The sequence below is a fragment of the Drosophila eugracilis genome, unplaced genomic scaffold, assembly GCF_018153835.1.
Source record: "Drosophila eugracilis isolate 14026-0451.02 unplaced genomic scaffold, ASM1815383v1 contig_47, whole genome shotgun sequence".
Taxonomy (NCBI): domain Eukaryota; kingdom Metazoa; phylum Arthropoda; class Insecta; order Diptera; family Drosophilidae; genus Drosophila; species Drosophila eugracilis.
Genome location: NW_024573338.1, coordinates 482,953 through 502,676, shown reverse-complemented (window position 1 = coordinate 502,676; position 19,724 = coordinate 482,953). Strand labels below are relative to the sequence as shown.

The 19,724-nt window shown below is 44.1% G+C and overlaps 3 protein-coding genes and 1 non-coding gene across 5 annotated transcripts; 2 read left to right on the top strand and 2 right to left on the bottom strand.

Moving 5' to 3' along the window:
* Window positions 1-118: 118 nt before the first annotated feature.
* LOC108110291 (ubiquitin thioesterase trabid) lies at window positions 119-5,144 on the bottom strand. Of its 2 annotated transcripts, none has more exons than XM_017219291.2 (9): window positions 4,615-5,144; window positions 3,691-3,853; window positions 3,041-3,629; window positions 2,783-2,984; window positions 2,001-2,727; window positions 1,673-1,917; window positions 1,402-1,613; window positions 1,197-1,345; window positions 119-1,134 (listed from the first exon to the last, which is right to left on the bottom strand). In XM_017219291.2, the coding sequence occupies exons 2-9, from the start codon at window positions 3,816-3,818 to the stop codon at window positions 1,056-1,058; spliced, it is 2,331 nt and encodes a 776-aa protein (XP_017074780.1). In that variant the 5' UTR covers window positions 3,819-3,853; window positions 4,615-5,144; the 3' UTR covers window positions 119-1,055. The 2 variants fall into 2 exon arrangements, with proteins under 2 accessions (XP_017074780.1, XP_017074787.1); XM_017219298.2 differs by having other exon boundaries at window positions 4,791-5,144.
* A 133-nt stretch (window positions 5,145-5,277) lies between these two features.
* LOC108109977 (protein dalmatian) lies at window positions 5,278-8,356 on the top strand. Its single transcript, XM_017218802.2, has 3 exons — window positions 5,278-5,657; window positions 5,715-7,513; window positions 7,805-8,356. The coding sequence occupies exons 1-3, from the start codon at window positions 5,339-5,341 to the stop codon at window positions 8,063-8,065; spliced, it is 2,379 nt and encodes a 792-aa protein (XP_017074291.1). The 5' UTR covers window positions 5,278-5,338; the 3' UTR covers window positions 8,066-8,356.
* On the top strand, window positions 7,538-7,697 carry LOC121530304. The gene has a single exon (XR_005993897.1).
* A 109-nt stretch (window positions 8,357-8,465) lies between the features above and the next one.
* Window positions 8,466-19,678, bottom strand: LOC108109967 (E3 ubiquitin-protein ligase hyd). Its single transcript, XM_017218789.2, has 19 exons — window positions 19,508-19,678; window positions 18,490-18,687; window positions 18,150-18,429; window positions 17,871-18,088; window positions 17,526-17,761; window positions 17,280-17,470; window positions 13,682-17,197; window positions 13,435-13,579; window positions 13,133-13,366; window positions 12,585-13,057; window positions 12,314-12,524; window positions 11,487-12,257; window positions 10,464-11,426; window positions 10,317-10,393; window positions 9,930-10,255; window positions 9,659-9,865; window positions 9,457-9,604; window positions 9,169-9,399; window positions 8,466-9,113 (listed from the first exon to the last, which is right to left on the bottom strand). Exons 1-19 carry the CDS (start codon window positions 19,567-19,569, stop codon window positions 8,901-8,903), a joined length of 8,700 nt encoding a protein of 2,899 aa, XP_017074278.1. The 5' UTR covers window positions 19,570-19,678; the 3' UTR covers window positions 8,466-8,900.
* Between the last annotated feature and the right edge of the window lie 46 nt (window positions 19,679-19,724).

Sequence of the window (19,724 nt, the reverse complement as noted above, 5' to 3'; positions counted from 1 at the left end):
CAAGGCACAAAAACTTATCTTAGTAATTAACAGTACTTTAGTAGGATAGGTTAAAAAGATGAATGTTGGTCGTGTATAAGTTCTTTGCTTAATTTAAAAGGACTGTAAGCATTTTTCGTTTAAATCTTTACTTAAAACTTTTATTTAAATAAGTGATTTCTTTTTTATGCGTTTTGCGTGTACATTTGCACAATAAGCTTTCTTAAAAGGTAGTAATAATTATAATAATAATTGTAATAACATTACTAACAAAAATAATAATGAGATAAAATTCCATTTATAATACAGTTAGAATAAAATTCATTATGTTATTGGCCCTTTGTTCAACTTTCTAGAACCATAGGATTTCTATATATGTTATATAATTATATATATTATATTTATAGGCATGAATGTGTAATGATTCATAATAATTCCAAAAAGTGTTTTAAAAACTATCAATAAACATTTCAATGACGCTTTCGTATTCACCCGCAGTTTAATAATGTTGCGTGTTCGCCACCCATTTAAAATTTAATAGTACATTGAGATTTGTAATAATTTAAGCCCGCATCCAAGGGTTTACACATTAACTAGCGCGTACATAGGTGTACGAATTCCACCGCCTACATTCTCTTTTCTTCTGCCTTTCGGCCAAATATTCATTTAATGGATTGTTTCAGATGTGAGTGTAATTAGATCTACCAGTGTATAGCTTCAATTTCGTTTACTATATGGTCTATTATGCCTCGGCGACCCAAAGTGAATAAATTTGACTAAAATCAACGAACGTTGAATTGGGAACGGATATGATATACATACGTCGATCAATCTATTTTCGTACTTTGCTGCTTAACCTTTAGTTTGCTTTCAATTTAGTTACAACTACAACTTTTCAACTGCTTGCATATGTATTCTCTATAGTTTCCTTTAACTAACTGCCAGTGCAAGTATGTAGGATCTGCACTTGTTCATCTCATCTCAAGATCTGCTTTCTATTGCCAAAAGTAAAAATAAGGATATTGAATTATACGCTCAGATATCTAATTTGAAGCTGTGTGTCCTCTGTGCCGCATCTACTCTTCGTCCGAGTCGCCATCACTGGAGTAATGTGTGATTTGGGGGCGACGAATAAAGGGCGCCGTTATCACTTGTCTGCAAGACAAGTCACAGATTAATCAACAATCTTATTAGGCACAAGATCAAGTCATGCTTACGCAATACGACGGTAATGATTCAGCCACTCTTCCAGCATCTGGGCGACCAACAAGGGACGTTTGCTAAGCTTCTGTTGCGCCACCAGTAATCCGCCATCGGTTACGCACACATCAAGCCACTGGCGCATCATTGATTCCTCGTTGCCTACCTGCAAAGCGATTTTATTTTTATTAATAATAGTAAATCATCTTTAAGATCACTTACCTCAGACTGTGTGAGGAAATGTATGGGTAATAATTTCAGCTCGCAGTCCATCAGCGGCAAATAGGTCACATCTTCCACATCGTCTCTTCGCCCATCAATGCGAGTGAATGGCTCCATGGGTACCAGAGCGCTAAAGTGGCCGCGCGTATAGCCAAGAGCTATAGGTGACTTGGTGCAGAAGTTTTGATCCCAGAACAAAGGCAAGTAGACACCTGATATGCAACGGAGCAATATGAACTCATGGTCAGGCAATACAAATCTTTAAGCTCACCTTCGAAACGCGCATATCCAATGTCCTCGCCCCGAAAACTCTTCACGTACTTCACGCCATACACGATAATAGGTCGTCGAAGAATATGCGCCAGCGCAAATATGTGTAGCTGCTCCAGGGATGATCCCGGTTGGCTGGCCAACGACAGAAGAGTGCTCCAGTCCTCCTCGAACTGCGAGTCCTCGAGCGTGAAGTGCAACATCGAAGCTTGAAGCATCTCATATTCCTTCCAGCGAGTAAAGAACCTACAATAAATGGCCAGAGAATTTAGTTGATGAATAAAAAACTAACCACATTATCCACACCCAAAATAAATCATTTCACTTACACGTGTCCGCACTGGTGCAATGTATCTGCAAGTGCCCGCCTCAGAATATTGTCGCGATCGAAGACGCCCCAGGTGGCCTGCATGGCTGAGTCCAGGAGGCAGTCGCCAGCGCTGCGGTTCCATAGGACGAACATACGGGAGCTGAGGCGCGCCGTGATTTCAAGCGACCAATTCAGAGCCGGCGGTGGTGTCTCCAACTGCTTCTGGGCATCACGATCGAGGAGCTCATCGTAGAGCTGCTCTTGTATGGGGATCGGTAGCTCCTCAATCTCGGCGGGAAGGGCGAAGGTGGCGTGTTTTTGCACATAATGGCAGGGGAGGCCGGACTTGCGCAGGCGCAGGGTGTTGGCAAAGTGGCGCCGAATGTCGGCCGCTAAGTCAGGAGCCACATAGGACGGCACGCGCTTGATGCCAGGCCCCGACCCGGAGATCTGGGCTAGCAACATAGGCAGCATCTCTTCGCGATGGAACCGAATGGCTAGGTGGATCAGCGTGTGACCCACGTCGAAGGCCGAGTTGCGGTTGAGTGCGGCGATCTCGGTGCTGGTCAGTGAGCGGGCAGGATTGCCACCGCAGGAGAGGTACGCCTCCACGGCGCTATAGTTGTTCTCTACGACGCCCAGGCAGGCATTCAGCCATTGCCAGTCCACCTGGCGCCGGATTTGACGTTGACGGCGCTCCTGCCGCTCTTGTAGCGTATCACAGTTGTTGATGGTTTCAGAGGAACCTATAGAAAGTTTATGAATTAGTATTCCCAAGGCAATCATGTTATGAAACCCTACCCAGTTGGTAAATGTGCTTCTTGTTGAATGAGTTGTTGACGCTGACGGTGTCCACGTTTTGCTGCGGCTGTTGTTGCTGATGTTCCTCTTGGCTGTTTATGCTGGAGGAGGCATGTAAGTCATTCTGCGACCCACTGATCTCCCTCGTCTTTCCGCACATAGAACACTTGATGCTCCTCGGCCAGTTTTCGTACGTGCACGACTAAGGAAGATACATGTTTTAAATATGTAAGAATTGGCATTCTGTAGGCAACCTACGTTACACGCCCACTTGGCCACATAGCACTGTTTCTGCTGTTGCGGCGGGACGGCGGCGGAGGAGGAGGATTCCCGTTGCTGTTGTGGCTGCAACTGGAGCTGCATCTGCTGCTGGTGGACAGGCTGCCGGTGTTGGGACTGTGACTGGTTATGGGATGCATTCGCGAGATTGTTCAGGTGCGTTGCATCGTCAATGCCAGGACTAAGGCTCAAGCGATTGGAGGCTGTGGCCCCGATGAGCTGGGCTGGCTTATTTGCTAAGTTTTCCTCCGATCCGCTGATTCGAAGAGCCTGTAGAGCCTCTCCTGCCCGATCAGCATCCGCCTCGTTGGCCTTGTCCTTCTTGCCCCGCTCGGTAGCCTCACCACCACGCTTCGTGCAGCACTGGACGCAACGTAGGCTCCGCGGCCAGTTAAGATAGGTGCACACCTTGCAAGGCCACTTCTCACTATCCGCTACGTTACTCTGCCGCGCCTGGTTCTGCGGCTGGAGCGAATAGCATGTGGACGAGGGTGTGGGAGCCATCACAGCCACTTCAACGGCAGCCGCCTCCTCAGCAACGGAGCTGCTCTCCTGGGCCGGACTCAGACTGCAAGAAGAGACACCAATTAGCTAGATAAGTACCTGAAAGCTAAAAAGGATTCCCTTACCGGAAGATGTCCTCGTTGAGCAGGGGCTTCGACGCCTGGCACATAGTGCATTTCAGCGAGGATGGGTAGTTCTCGTAGGTGCAAATTTCACATTTCCATTTCTGCGCATCGTCTTTGGTATCGCACATCGTTTTGTGCGCGGAGCCAGCCAATTACAGTTTCTCTGAAATGGTATTATACGTTGACTTTGTTGACATAGAAAAGATATTTAAATCAAACAAACTAATTTGCAAATATTTTTATTAGTCAACCTAGACAAATACACCTGTCGACCTGTTTCACTTTAAAATTACCAATTATTTGAACAGCGCTTTGGATTAAATAACTATTTTTGTCTTGCTCGTAGAATATTTAAAAAGTTTGATCAATAGCTTAGTCTTTAAATTTACTTACAAACATGAATTGCTAAATAAAAATATTATACGAAGGATTAGTGCCCACTAAATCCCATTGAAATTTGAGTAAATTCTATCATCTAGTCAATAACCATTCTGAATTAACTTCCTGAAAGGGTTTTTCCATCTTCGGTGCGCGAATCCAATATTCCCAACTTGTTAATAAGGTCAAACAACGGTTAGCGAGGCAGAAACAGTGTCCTTGACCCTGAGACATAATTTGCAGATACATCCACAGATACATCTGCCTTGGCTCCGTTCCCCCAGTGGCGTCACAGTCAGCCTTCGGGGTCTCGGTCTCTGGGATTGGATTGGATTGGGTCTGCTATTGGTACTGGTAATGGTAATGGTACTAGTAGTGGTGATACTACTGCTTGCAATTGTTTGTTGCCATTATACGCTCGTGTATGTACGGTATGTATCGCGTGCAATATATGTATGTTGGTGTGTATGTATGAGGGGGGTTTTCGCGCTAGTTTCTTATTGGGATTCGCCCCGTTCCATCCCAGTCCCCGTAGTCCCACAGTACCTGGCGCAGAAATTCGCAAGGCCTTTTGCAGCAGTCCCAGAAAACGCGACTGCGACTACGACGGCGATTCGATTCGAGTCGATTTAAATATATAACACTGGCGCTGTCACAATCACAATAGGGCCAAGAAATCGGCCCGCGAGCGCTATAATAGCTATAGGTATTGCTATAATCACCGTCAGCCACCCGCGCCCGCAGCAGCTTCGTTATAGCCGTTCGATCCAATATTGCCAGTAATGCGGGCTGGCAGGCAAGAAAATCACAATTACAAAACAAAGACGAGAAAACTTTCACTCGATTTTCAGTTAGGGGCTTTTTCTTTCTTTTTTCTTCTTGTTTTCCAGTTGTAGTTTCTAAGGGGACGAGACACGAATCTGCTCGGACACAATCACAGCGACATATGCACGCACGGCGGATCGTAGCGCAAGAAATTTGGAATTTGGATTATTTGGAAACAGCTAATTATTTATTTTTTACATTATTGCGAGGCCAATCATCTGGTTCTCTGTCCGCCTATCGACAGTTATCGGTGTTTCATCCCTGGCGGTCAGTGTTGGAAAATGTATCGCTCTTGTCGAGTGTGACCATGTGTATGATGATCCTAGCCATGTTTCACACCATTCACTTAAGGTATATTTTAAAGATCAATGCGAGGTCACACTATACACTAAAATGGCGGGAGCTGTACACGAAATTCATCTGGTAAACAAATTGATTTGATAAAATGGTAAAAAGACGGGGAAGGCCGTGTTCTACGGCCTCAAATTTGAAAACAAAAACCAGAAGCAATCAATTACGTGGTAAGAAATTATCGAGCGAAGCTATTTCGGTAATCACTAAGAAGCCTCAGTGCTCTCTTAGAAAATGCGTAGTAAGAATAAAGCGCATAAAGATACAAGATGGTGTCGCATCCGTTGAATCTCAAAGACCTGTGCAAGATGTCAATATTAGCGCTTTTGAGCCGGCTCGCAACTCAACGATGTACGTTCCTCAGAAAGTACAGATCATTAACAAGCCAAAAATTACCAAGAAGAAGTTGGCAGGTAAGTGGACGCCATCAAACAGATGAACGAGTTTTGACCGATCCCGCCTTCTTCCAGATCACGAAAAATCTCCATGTAAGCTTGCCGTGAAGGTTTCACCAAAAAAGCCATCTCGCTTTTTCCATAGAGATCAGCCGCAAACGAGAACACGATCTTCAGAAAAAGATAATGTCTTCGATTTTCTCTCGCAGTCTCAGATAGATGATGACAACAACAAGGATGATCCCGCGGCGGATATAATTAAGCGCTTGATGGATAATGGCAAGGCTTGTGTGATGGTGCGCTCCAATACTGGTAAAATAAGAGCCAAAAGAAGTAAAAATATACGACCTGTAGGCAAGCGAAAAATTTGTTTGCTAAAAGATGTGGATCCTGTGTCATCCAAGATAGTCACCGACGAAAAAGAAACTCGCATTCAGCAACCACCACGAGCTCTTTCTCCTATTTACGAGCCCGAGGATGATTCAAGCAATGACTTAGTTCAAAACTTTGCGGAACCTATTGAGGTGCCCGTCCAGGTGCATGTAGAGCCGAGCACTTCAAAGCAAATGCACGAAGGAGCCTACAGTAGTTTGGCTCGATCCGCAATGTTAAAACAAACTCAGGCTCAGAATCGGCCAAAGTTAACGGACAGACGTCGGGAACTAATTAACATGGCGCGCCAATTGGTTAGCACGCCCCTGAATCGCAAGATTCCTCCGATACCAGAAGCCAATTCCACAGTCACAGCAATATCTCCTATTACCCGCCAGTCCCCCAATGCAGTCAGTCCGGCTGGGCCGGCATCCCCCTGGCGCGTTTCTGACGAGTCACCAATGCCAAATACTTTTCGGTTTGGCTTCAACACCTCCCAGCTGCCTTCGTACTCCAGTGACCACATGCGGCGACCACATGTCTATGTACCGGATGCTCAAGCGGAGCAATCCGAGAAGAGCACTAACGAGGAGCCTGGCCACGAGGAATCCATTTGTCCGCCTTTGCATGAGCAAAGTCGTGACTCAAATGCGAATGACTCGAATGGGGAGAATTGCCCGCCTCCTCCTACTAGTAAAAGTATGGCACTTAATGACCAAGAAAACGCAGAGAACTTTGTGCACCTGCCGAATCCACGTAGGACCCTTCAGAAGCGCGTTCCCTTTAAGGATATTAATATACTAGAAGTAGTGATGTTGCCGCCATGGAAGAAAAATGTGCAAACCACTCCGTCGAAAGAAAAACCGTCAAACATAGTGTCTATTAATCCAGCAGCTACTTCATCGCCCTTGGGGCGCAGTCAAACACGGACCAATCTCTTTGGTTTTGATGAGATTGTTCCTTGTGTAAATATACCCAATAAAACACCGGATTCACGGAATGCTAAGACCCCTCCCTCAAAAAGTACCATTTCCTCCACTGCGGCCACTATTTCAGAATCAGTTGCTTCTCCAGCGCACCGCAGTGAAACGCGGGTGAATCTTTTCGGTTCCGACGAAATATTGCCATGTGATGATATACCGAGGACAAAGGCACGAGCATCTCCCTCTCGAAATCTATTTGGGTTTGATGAGTTCATCAGTGAAAGCGAAGATTTACATCCCGGTACCAGATCGCCAAATCGAAACGTAACCCTTCATGATAAACTTCATCGACTAGCAGAGCTGCGACCAAGCGATAGCGAGCTTCCACAAGTTTCAACTAACCCAATACGTGGCGATTATTTGGAGAAATGGCATCAGAAAGATATCAGAGAAGTGTTCTGCTCCACGATGATTGCTGCGCAAGCAACACCAAAACCATTAGCTGCAGTAACTGCAAGGGAATCCTTCGGATTGTTTAGAGAAGATCAAGCCGAACCGGAAAAAACATTTGATGAAAAGGTAAGACCATGTGATAACAAAAATTATGCGCCTGGAAGACGCCAACATTGTAATATCAATGTAGACACTGACCAAATAGCGCTAAATTAATACTGAACTGAGACATGTTAACGATTTCAGTTGAGCCAACAGGGCCGCAAAGAACTAAGCCTATCTTTGTACGGTAGTAAGAAGCTTGCACATAAAAACCAAAAATCTTAAATGTGTTATGTTTTGTTTTCAGTAAATAAATAAATAAATAATACTATTCAGAATATTCCACTAATCTCTTTTAAAATTTTATTTGTCTAGAAACCAAGGCGAACTTATGTGAAGGAGCGTCCACAGCGCAAGCGAAAGAAGAGAGTTCAGATATTGTACATTGAAAGCGAATCTGAGGACGAGGTCGAGCAGGACTCGCTTGAAAAAAGCTCCGATTCTCCGCAGAAGAAGCAGCCACAGAGCAAACGACCACGTAGGGATATCGATCATGAGGCTAAATTGCAAGAGTATATTACCAGTTTTAACAAGGAGTGTGAGGAAGTGGAAAAATTCCCATTGATCATTGAATAATCACATTACCTGTTTCCTATTTTAATTTTTTTTTTGTATGTCGCTTTTGTTTTTAATTACTTGTGAGTGTACCTTGTTGTTTTATCTACAAAGATGGGAAGATTGCGTTTTCTAAAATTATGTAAACACAAACTGTAAAACTATAGTAACTTATTAAGTGTCAAAGTTTCAAGAGCGTGGTTTGGGTAGAGCTTTTACATTTCTATATTATGCACTATCAGTATATGACATATATGCATTATCATAATTATGTAAATGGTGTAATAAACATAAAATAATTTATATAATCAATTTAATATGTTTTGATCTGAATGGAAATGGTCCAATGGTTCAAACGAGAAGTTGAAGGAAGGTTACTTATACCAAAGCCGCAAATCCAAAGTAATGAAATACTAATATATTTTGTATCATACATAATTTCCGTAAGGTGGACTTATTTTTATTATTTATTTCTTCAAATTTCTATTGAATCGATATCGATAAATATACATGTGCATAAGTCATACTTTAGAAAACATATTTTATTTAAAAGTTTAATAATTAAAACATAGGCTTCCTAATACCTAATTGGCCGTTTTCTTGGTTACATTTGTTGTTTGGAAATTTCATATTTTTACTACAGTGTTCGGTCAAGTCAGACCGTCATGACCCGCGCCAATCTCTTTGAATAATGCGTTACGTAAAAATTGTTCAAATTCGAAAAAAAAAATTTAAACAATAGATAATCCAAAATGGGAATGGTATGGTTAAAAATGACAAGTCGAAACTCAGAAAAACTAAAATTAATTAAGAAATGAATTTGAAGCTTATACACATAGGATAGTTTTCCAACCGCCTATACAAATCCAAAATTTTTGGATTTAATGGCCATCAGCATTTTACTGCGTAAAATTGATTTGCTGGAGTAAAGGGGGATATACAGCCGAGATATACAAGTATTCGCAGTCGGTAGATGAGAGTCATCCGCAGGTCTTATGGTGACAGATGGCAATGGTTGGAATCCCTCCTCCGAAGCTGGAAGCGCAGGTGATCCAGTCCAGAAGTAAACCTAAAAGAATTAATCTTGTTATATCCATTTCAATCTGTTTCAGTATGCATCTTACCAAATCTTGACGCTCCAAAATATTCATTTTCTCAACAATACTCCAAAACCATTTCTTAAATTTTAACAGTTTATCGGGACCCTCGCTAGATTCGTCGTTAAAGGTTGTGTATGAAATTAATGTTGAAACATTTATATCACCGACACCATTCAGCAGAAGACGTAAATCCTCAGCGGTTAAGCTATTCATGCTGCTATCGGGCAAAACGTCGAAAACTCCATCTCTTAGTGCCTGTAAATGATTTCGGATTAACATAACACAATCATTTTACGCAGAATTTGTACATACCTCAAGTGCCTTTTCTTGGGATTTGATTAGTCTATATTCTGTATAGCGTCTGACGTACTCGAATATATTACTCGATGTGACCGCAACTTCGCGTCCTCCTGGGATAAGCTCTCTGTTACCGCAGCCCTCTTCCTTCATCAAATCAATCCTGAAATATGAGTTTAGTTAAGACTGCAAAGTAGTATATAAAAGTAATACGTACACAAAGCATAGCTCCATTCTGTTAATAGTTTCCTCGCCTTCTTTTGTTTGGGCATTTTGAATAATTTGCCTAAAGGATTCGTACAATGCTGGATCGAAAAATGCCAGGTCGTGAAACTTTATTTTGCGACCAAGAATGTATTTCAATACATGTCTCTGTAGAAACAGTGGAAGCAATTCATTTTGCAATAGACAAAGTCCGATAAGTCTGAGAAAAATAAAAGTAAGTATTAAAGCTATTAATCAACCAAAACTTAAATGACGAATTGTACCTTCCAATATTTCTAAATGCATTAATGCGTTCGAATGATGCAAAGCCTTGGCGCGGTGTGTAAAATCCTCTCTTTCCCGGAGAGTAAAATAATGGTTCATTATCATCATCTACGGGTTCGACCAACACTACTGATGGCGTTTTTTTTGGTTGACTACTTTGTGCACTGGCCTCAGATTTTAGTTTGAATGAGATGATTTCCATTGCTTCATTCACTTTTTGACGCAGTGTCTCATCTGAGGAAATTACGGACAGAAGCTGAGGTGTCGGTATCTCTAGCAGCATTCCAGTTATTTTCGCTGCATGCGTTTGGTTTATTGCGTGGATCTGATGGACAAATAGTATTTTAATTAATTAGAACTTCAAGCGGGTTAGTGACTTTTCTTACCTTGGGATAAAGACGTTCTCCAATTTGTTGTAGGTGGACTGACAAATGATCATTCATGCTTTCCGGAATAGCATTATCTAAATAAGACATAGACAAAATGATTTAGTATATATAATTTGTAAAATGAAAAGGTAGTTTATAACATACCTAAATTATTTATTGGGGTGTACGGTCTGGCATCCAAATTCAATACCTTTCGCTCCCGAGCCGATCGCCACAATATTTTGCTGCTGGTTCCACGCCTTTGCAGAGTGGACTGATCACGACTAGACCCAGATACTGTTCTGCTGCGCAGGATGCTAGAGAACGGCACTCCGTATTTGCTATGGCTGGTGCCTACTTGAACGGATTCAAGGTTCGGGATCTTAGCACTGGCCAGCAATGCCTCTGCAATTGATGTGTAGAAGCTGCGAGCCACTCCGGATCCCTCGCCTGGCTCGTCTTTAAATGTAACCTTCACTCGGTTGAATGTGATGGGCGGCTGTGTACGCCGGTTTTGGTTGCCGAATTGGGTATTCAGTTCCTTAAAAGTTTGAACGATCAAACTTTCACGATTTCGCTCTAACTTGCAGAGCACCAAGTCGCGTTGCTGACCGTTACGCAACTTTTCCATATGACGTCGGAAACGCATCTCCTTGACAGGAAATCCGCGTAATTCAGGCAACACAGATCCATGCTCCATTCCTACATCGTCCATAAAGACGCGACCGAACAAGTCCAAGGTTAGCTTCCAGCGACTTAGTAAAAAGTTCCACGACGGTAATTCCGAAAAATTACTTTGATAAAACACAGAACCGCGAACGGGAAAGCTTAGCGGGTGGTGCGGCGTTGACTTTTGATTGTGTGTATCACATTTAGCTTGTTCTGCGGTTGATAAATTTGAGGCCGAGAAATTGTTTAAATCCGAATCAATCGTCTTTAAACAGGAACCACCTGCGAGAACTATAACACTGCGAGCAGCTGTTGCTGGTGATACTGAGGCTTTATTAGGCGCAATAATAACTTCCGGTCTTGTGGCCATTAAAGCTTCAGTCGATTTGCTGGTGCTTGGAAGATTGCTCATATCATCAGTTTCCATTAATACAACTTTATCGTATTTGCTGTGATTGCCTGTTATATAAAATTATAAGTGTAATTTTTAGGTTTGGCCGCAGTTCTATTTCAACTTACCATCAGCCTCTTTGTGGGATTTAAAATCATCCGAGCCCTGTTTTTTCTTTAATTGTACGTAAATATTTGAGTCTGTAGAGCCCTCAGCCTTATAAGTTACATTTCCATCACCCGTCTTGCTAGTATCCATATTGATAACTACCTCCATAGACTGTTTGGCCGGGACTGTTTCATAAACATGTTCGTTCCTTTTTAAGGAATTTGAGAATCCCAGCCTTGTGGGAGTGTAATCAAAAATGCTGCCACCATTGTTATTGGTAGCGCTGTTGCTTGTACTTGGCGTCACGAGAAGCGGTAGGTTGGCGAAAAGTTCCTGTCGCTTTGAATTTGGTTGCAGCAAGTGTGGTTTGTCGGCTAGTGGCATTGCCATATCTAGTGGCAGATCGAAACCTTCTGGCGCCGAACATCCCAGGCTCAGTGTCGATTCCGATCGAGCGAAGAAAGCATGTCGCCGTGTGCCCTGGCTTCCTGATGACATGCTACTCGTCGAAGGCTGAGCATCGGCGTTGAAATCTTCCAGGTTGGTTAACTCGTCGTCTGTATCGTAGCTCTCAACCATGGGGAACAGATTATTTATACGGCCAGAAATGGTATCTTGCTTGTCATAAAAGCCTGTGTCATTGCGCATATAGTAAACAAAAGCGTCGAGCACATAGGCAATGTGACGCAAGGCTGTTATATCCAGTACCGGTAGTGCATCTCTGTGCTCAGAAGTGTGGGCTCGCATCAGGGATAAGCAGTAGGTGAAGAAGTCTCGCCGTGAATTAGATCCTTCAAAAGCACAAATATTTTAATTTAAAATCAAAAACATACAAACTCTAATTTACCCATTATATTCACACCACCAACGGACGAGGATGTGGCAGGAGCTGGCGTGGTACTACTCGAAGCCTGGGCACTAAGGTTAAGGGGATGCAGCGGATGGTTGGGATCGGTGTAGTTAGTCAAATAGGCACCAAACTTTAACTGTGCCTCGGTTCCGTCCATTACCGTAAACATCCAATCCCACGTAGCTTTCAAACGTTTTTCAACAAATGCCTATTAATTAAAAGTATTGATTGAAATTTGAATAAATTTTTAATAATTTTGAGTACTTACTTGGACTGCAATTGCCTCATCGCTTTGAATCTTTAATGATGTTTCGATGTCATTCACTACGTTGTAAGATAGAATGCTTATAAGCTCGGAGATCTGTCTTATTGTGATTCCGAATGCGCGTGCCAAATTGCTGGCCGTTGTCGCCATTGTGTGAGGTTCGATCGAGGGTGTGGTGACTGTAGTACTGGCCGGCACAGTGGAGCGCCGCAGAGCCATAGGGTCGATAAAGACCAAATTAGATCCTGTGGGAACTCTTACGGACGAACGGGCGGTGTCACGGTTTCTTATTGCCCATTGCATGGTTTGAGGAGCCAAATCGCTACGAGCGTTTGAGTTGTTGGTGCGACGTTCAAGTTGCTGGTCATTGAAATTGAACTCGTCAGAGTGGTCGTCGGACTCGCCATCCTCAGAACCATCTTCTTCTTGGGCCGAGGAGTCTCCAGATTCATCCTCTAGGAACAACACACCAATGTCTGAAAGAAAGAACACATTAAATATTTAAATGATGCTTTGACCAAAGAAATCCATATTGAAAAACGATGACTCACCATTTTCGGAGCCAACTGTTGCCCCAGTTTGAACGCTCCTCTGCACCTCTTGATTACTTTGGTTGTCATCGGAGTCAGACTCAGTCTCAGCGTCATTGAAAGTAAAGTCATTATCGCTCTCATCATCTTGCATGCCATCCTCATTTCGTTGATTTTCAATTAACTCGTCGTCTTGATTGTGGGAGTTTGTTTCCCTATTTATAACTTCTTCCGATTCGGAGGCGTCGCGTATAGCTGATATTGTTTTAAAATTAAATTAATATTATTTCATTCATTGTTAGTTGTCTAAGGAAAACACTCACTTTCCATTGCAACTACATCGTAGTTTTGTTGAATATTAAAATTGGCACTCTGATCGTTTCCAGCATCATGTCCCAATATTTGCTCAGAAGGAGACTCCACGTTGGATGGTGCCAAAGGATCCACACTGAACAAATCGTCCGAGTTCTGAATGTAAATGAATGGGTTAGTTAATAAAATAGTTTTTGCAACAACTTAAATTGTAAAGAATAGCATGCAATCAAAGTGGATTAGCATATTTACACGTACATCCAGATTAGACGACGACATTGTAAACGGAGCAGTGGGACGCACAACCCCCAGTCGGACTGGAGCAATAAGAGCCTCGGATACTTCACATAATTCCTCAATAGATATTTTGTGGAGCGTCTGGAATACTTTTACGCAGCTCTGAACGTATTTGTTGCACGAGTTGTGAGTCTTCCGCTTCTCCGGATTCGGCTGCTTTTCTAGATTGAATATGACAAACACTCGAGCAACAGAACGAACGAAGCGGCGTGCCACTTCCTCCGCTTCCTTGCAACGATTGATAACGCTAACGTTTTGCAATTCCCGCACCAGAGTGAGTAGCAAAGTGTCTAAATGGTCGCCAGTGCACTTCACGATCAGGCTATGGGTAAACTTGTCGAGGAGCGTGGAGCCGTGCTGTGTCTGGATGAACATATTGAAGCCTTCCGAGTTTGAGTTCTCGGATGCAGAGCCTGCCGGATTCGGGACGTTCACCTCACTCTTCTCCGCTCCGCTCATGATCATCGAGCGCACCGCGTTCCAGTCGATCAACAGTCGTTCCAAAGCTTTTCGAGCAAACTTCGGTGGCTCCAAATCGTGATCCGGCATATCGCTATCCATGTCGGCGGATGATGTCTTTCGATTAGATATCACTGTATTGCTTCCGTTCGTTCCGCTGGCAGCGGTGCCAACATTGCGAACCCTGACGTTGAAGCGGTACTGTCGTTGCTCTACAATTTGCCGGCCTACCGTTTGAATGAGGAACAGTAGAATCGATTCGCCCTTGGAATTGAACTTCGTGACCAAATCCGTGCAGGAGACCAATTTGCAGAGTAGCGCAAAGCGCTTGGTGAGATTTCCGGCGATTAGCGCCTTGCACTTGCATTTCTCCCAGCAATCGCAGTATGCTGTTGGCGCTGTTCGCTTCAATTTGCAATCGTGTCCCTTGTGGCAGACCCGGGCGCACTCCGTGCAACAGCACAGGGATCCCGTTAAGCCGCACGTCTTGCACTCAAAGATGTTCTGGTTGATGTGATCGGCTCCAGTCCATGTGAAGGAGCAGGTGTCATTGTAGCAGATGACATGCAGAGGCGACTGATCCGCAGGGGAACCAGTCGGGAAAATCATGGCCTCCTTAAGCTGCGGATCCTGCTCGGATAGCACAAGGATGGTGTTTAACAGTATAATGCCTGCCTCATAAGCGCGGCACGAAACGGAGAGCATGAACGGCGTCTGGCCTTGTGCATCCTTTGTGCTTAGCATTTGACAAAGATACGGACGCAGGGCAGGACTGACGCACATTTGCTGCAAGATCAACAATGCATGCTCCCGTCGCTGAGCTAGGTCGAATGTGTAGTTAGGTGATCCCAGCTTTATGTTGGACAGTATGGAACTCTGAGAGGAGGACGGAATTATCTTCGAGATATCATCTTCAATACTGTCCGCGATGTTCTGCGAAGAACTGGCACTCAGATTGCTGGCCGCTGGTGCTTCAGCTGGCCAGGGGATGTAGGCGTGGTCCTCGTTATTGGTAGCCATTGGCTGGCTGCCAGATTGTTCCGCTTGATCGTTGCTTATTAGGCGGTGCATCATATCACGCAGATTGTTTCTATTATCCCTGCTCGTCGTGGAAGCGGATCCGGCGGCGGAGGAACTCATGGTTGCAAAGCTCGAGTTTTCATTGCTAGAGGATGTATTTGCTCCAAAGGCGTTGCTGCTGACATAGGCGCTGGTCGACACCGTTGGTATAGAACGCGCCGCGGAAAGTCCTACTGCTAGAGATTTCTTTTCAACACCACCGCTGGGCGAATCTGGTGGTGAATCCTTGTTTGAGGATGGAGCACACATAATCACACATGCATGGAATATATTTCTGGCTCCATCGCAGCGCTCATCTACGACCAGAGCCGTATCTGCTTGATCCTCCCTCTCCAAGCGGCTAAGAGCGGCAAAGCTGTTCTTCACATCGCAGCGCAAAATGTGCGGCATAAGTTTCTGAGTGTCGAAAAGCAGAGCAGTCATGCACACCTTTGACTTCAAATTCACGCCCGAGAGCATGGCCGGTAGCGATATGGTTGACATTGTGATGGATTTCACTGGAGGAAGATCGAACCACTGGGGATCCTTGATCGAGCCGAGACAATCCTTCGCTAAGGGGTACAGAGCCCCATTGCCATCGCGAAGCACAATGGTGCTGCTGTTTCCACTACAGTCGTTGTTGCAAGCCATTAATATGTTAGCAGGCGAGGAACCAATGAAAGAGGCGCAGTCCGTGGGAAACAGGCAATTTTGCTCCTGCTTGCTGTTATACAGGTTGTACAGGCTGTAGTGTATTTTTCCGAGCACCTTCTTAATCACATGGATACCGCGTGAGTCCACGGCCAGAGTTAGCAGCTGGGCACCAGACGCATCGGCTCCAAGGTTGATCTTCTTTGGCTGCTTTTGGAGCCAGTCGGGTCCACGGGTTGACATAGCAGTGCGGTATATCTGTACATCCTCGCGGCGGAGCAAGCGACACTGTTGCCAGTCGTCCTCCTTGCCCTCTTCCTTGGATGTGGAGGCTGCATTAGAGGATGAACTTGCGGTAGCGACGGCAGCAGCAACAGCAGAGGCCGCTGCATTCATAGCTGGAAACCGAACGGCCACAAAGTCACCGTCGACTTTCAGGACCTTGCCAACGGGACCCACTTTGTCCTCAACAAACACCACGTCCTTCAGTTGCCACAGCTCTTCGTCCTTTCTGCCCTCCTGGGGGGCATTGGAGTCTTCTTTGGTGGTCACTCGCTTCGTGCGCTTGTGTGAGGTGACACTGCCGGTATCGCTGCATGTGCTGGATGCTGGTGACGGCGGTGGTGGCATATCTATGCGGTCTGTCGATTCCTTGCTATTTGAGAATGATTGCCCATTCTTGCTGCTCCCAGCGCTAGGCATGGCCGTGGCCTTTGGTAGATCCTTATCCGGTGCATTTCCATGGGTATTTAAGTTAAGCCCAGCCGCTTGGGATTTATCCACGCCCGAACTTGTGTTGATATTTATGATTTTCATGCGACACACATCGGTGAAGTTCCAAACGGAATTCAAAAGCTGTCCAACTTTTGGTACGCCGTTGGAGCACGTGAACCCGATTGATCCAGATTGATAGATAGGACACTTCTTCATTATCACTTGAGCGCCCACATTGATATCTGTGGCAACCACCTTGAAGGGCTTCTTGGTCTTTGTCCGGAATTTGTCCCACAAATAGCGACGTTGATCAAATGGCAGGACTCCCCACCAGTAAATGTTGTTGCTGTCGGTTTTAACAACAGTATACAGAGAGCAGACGTAGATCTTTGTTATGGGGTCCGATATAAACTCGTTGAAGGAGCAGGAATTGTGCTCTAGCTTGGCGCCAAGGTACCCCAGCTGCTCGTCCATCCAAGTAGCCACGCGATTGGTTTCTGTAACCACGGAACATCTTATAAAGTTGGCCGAAATCAGCTCCACTCTTTCGGTTATATTGAGGGCCACAGTTTTGGGATGATAAACGTTGTCGGTCTGCGAAGTAATACAAATATAAATAAAGTTCATGTGGTTTATGAGTTTTAAGAATTAAAGTAATTATGTTTAATTGACTTACTTCTGACTTGTATGGCTCTGCATCTGACCAACGCCATTGGTATAAATCTCCACTCTCTGACAACGCAATGAATTCTGAGTATAAGGCGCCGATGGTCTTAAACCTTACGGAACTTTTTTCTGGCCACGGCTGAAGTTCTTCCGATATCCAAATGGGAGACAGCATTGGTGATGGCTCCTTTTTCTTAGAATCTATACCGAAATAAGAGTCAGTATGGAAAGGTATTATTGTTTCTTTTAAACTTACCAGCATCCTTTTCCCAGGAGTAGTCATCTTTGCTTATCCAGCGTCGAGGTCCGTAGTATTGACGATCCCGCCAACGGCTAAAGGCTTCGCGGTCAGCGTTAACCGATATTTGAGCTGATAATCCGCTGGTACCAGTTAAAGCTGCTCCCGAAGTTGTGGGGCGGGTCGATTGATTACTGTCTGCGGCATTTGCGTTGGCATTACTGCGCTCGCTACGAATACGATCGAACAGTAGGCTGGAAAATGGTTTAATATGAGTCACAGTTTTGATTTGAGTTCTAGGTTGAACTCGAAGGAATAATGGCTTTGCAAATAAAAATATTTTTTTAAAGTTAAATTACTTACTTCCGAATGCTAGAGTAATTGCTGAATATCTCCTCCGAAAAAAGTCCATCGGAGGGATCAATGATGACGCTGTTATTATCTCCGCTAAAGCCGTTATCCAGCAGTGAGATAAGGTCTTCAGGCACATAATTATCTGCACCTTCCTCGGTATCTTCGGCTTCCTCGTCGTCACGCGAAAGCAAATTGTTCACGGCTAAATTAACATCTAGATTGGTGCGCTACAAGAAAAGTGTTTATTATTTCAGCAGCTCAATAGTTGTTGTGTTTTGGGTGACATACCTGCAATTCTCTGATAATGAGATTTCTGCTCTTGCCCTGTAAAACCACCTCTGCTTGGGATATGAGCTCCTCCGGCACATACGTGGCCGGAACTGTGACCAAGGGTCGGCTCGAGGTGCTACCTCCAATAATCACACCCGTGCTGCGCGATCCGGAGCCCTGTCCGGTTGAACTGGAACGACCTGTTGCGCGAAGGAGTCGGGCTCTGGACCGGGCCATTGGCCGGGACGAGGAGGGGGCTTTTGAGGCACTGGCCGTACTGCCGGAACCACTTGTGGAACTTTAAAAAAAAGTTTCGTATAAGAATCTATGTACCTGAAGAAGTTCCACTTTTACTTACCATTTTGCATCTGATTTTGTCAAATCAAGTTTCTCAGAGTTGATGGAAAAGGACACGCGGAACGCCTTGCCATCTTCCAGCAAAACTCCAATGTGTGACGGTCCAATTACCACTTCTCTCACCGGAATTTTTAACTGCTCAAATATGCGATGCGTGCCATAACCAAATCTGTTGACTTTTTCCGACACTTCCCGAATTCTATAACGAGATTGAAAAGAGATGGTTAGAGTTAATTATATATTTGTGCCAAGCAAGAACATGCATGATCTAAGGCTCATAAAATTAGGGTGCCTCATGTGGATGACTTCTGGCCTTGCCAGATTATTTAGACAACTCTATGATTGACATCTGCGAAATTTGCAACTTCTAGAAATATTTTACAATAGACACTGCAAAACTTACCCGGTGGTTTTTGTTTTTTGGCTAACATTTGACTTTTGGCTTTTTGGGTTATTAAAATTACACTAAGGTTCAATACCATGTGCTGGGAAACTGTGTTTTAGAGAAATCTCATATACAAAATGACAATTTGCAAAAATGTTGTTAAATCTATTTTAGCCGGAAAATGTACTTCTGTATACTTATGCTAACGATTTCAAATTCTAAATATTTGAATAGTTTACTTAGAATTAATAGTTAAAAGTGGACAAATTAATCAGCATGTATGCACATGCACACACACATATGTACGAATATTCACATTTCCGACACAGGCACACATACACATACGAACGTTTTAGAAAATTAGTTGTGGATGAAAAATGGTATTTGCAAAGTGCATTTCGGAAATTCTATGGCTAATGTTTATAGAATAGCGTGGACAATATTAGATACGGCAAATCCGCCAGTGTCTGTGCTCACATTTCGCTTTAACGACCATATACATATCTTCCTGCGTATACATATACCTGCGTACCTACATATTTTCACATAACAAATACATGCAGCCGTACGTACACAATTACATAGATTCCGCGTTCACATGTGCGTAATTACGGAGCCTAAGCTTTATATTTACCTTTCAATGAACTGGTCGTCCGAGCCCGGAAGCGGTTGCAAAACAAATTGCATGGAAACCATTTTAATTTTTCAATTATTCATGTACACAGTATCCTCGTTGAATTTTCATGTCACAAAACGTTGATACTTTCAGAGTGGCCGTCGTTGTTAGAGCTGGGGCAAACCTCGATGCTTGCTCGATACTATCGATGTAATGAGAACTATGCGGCATCGAT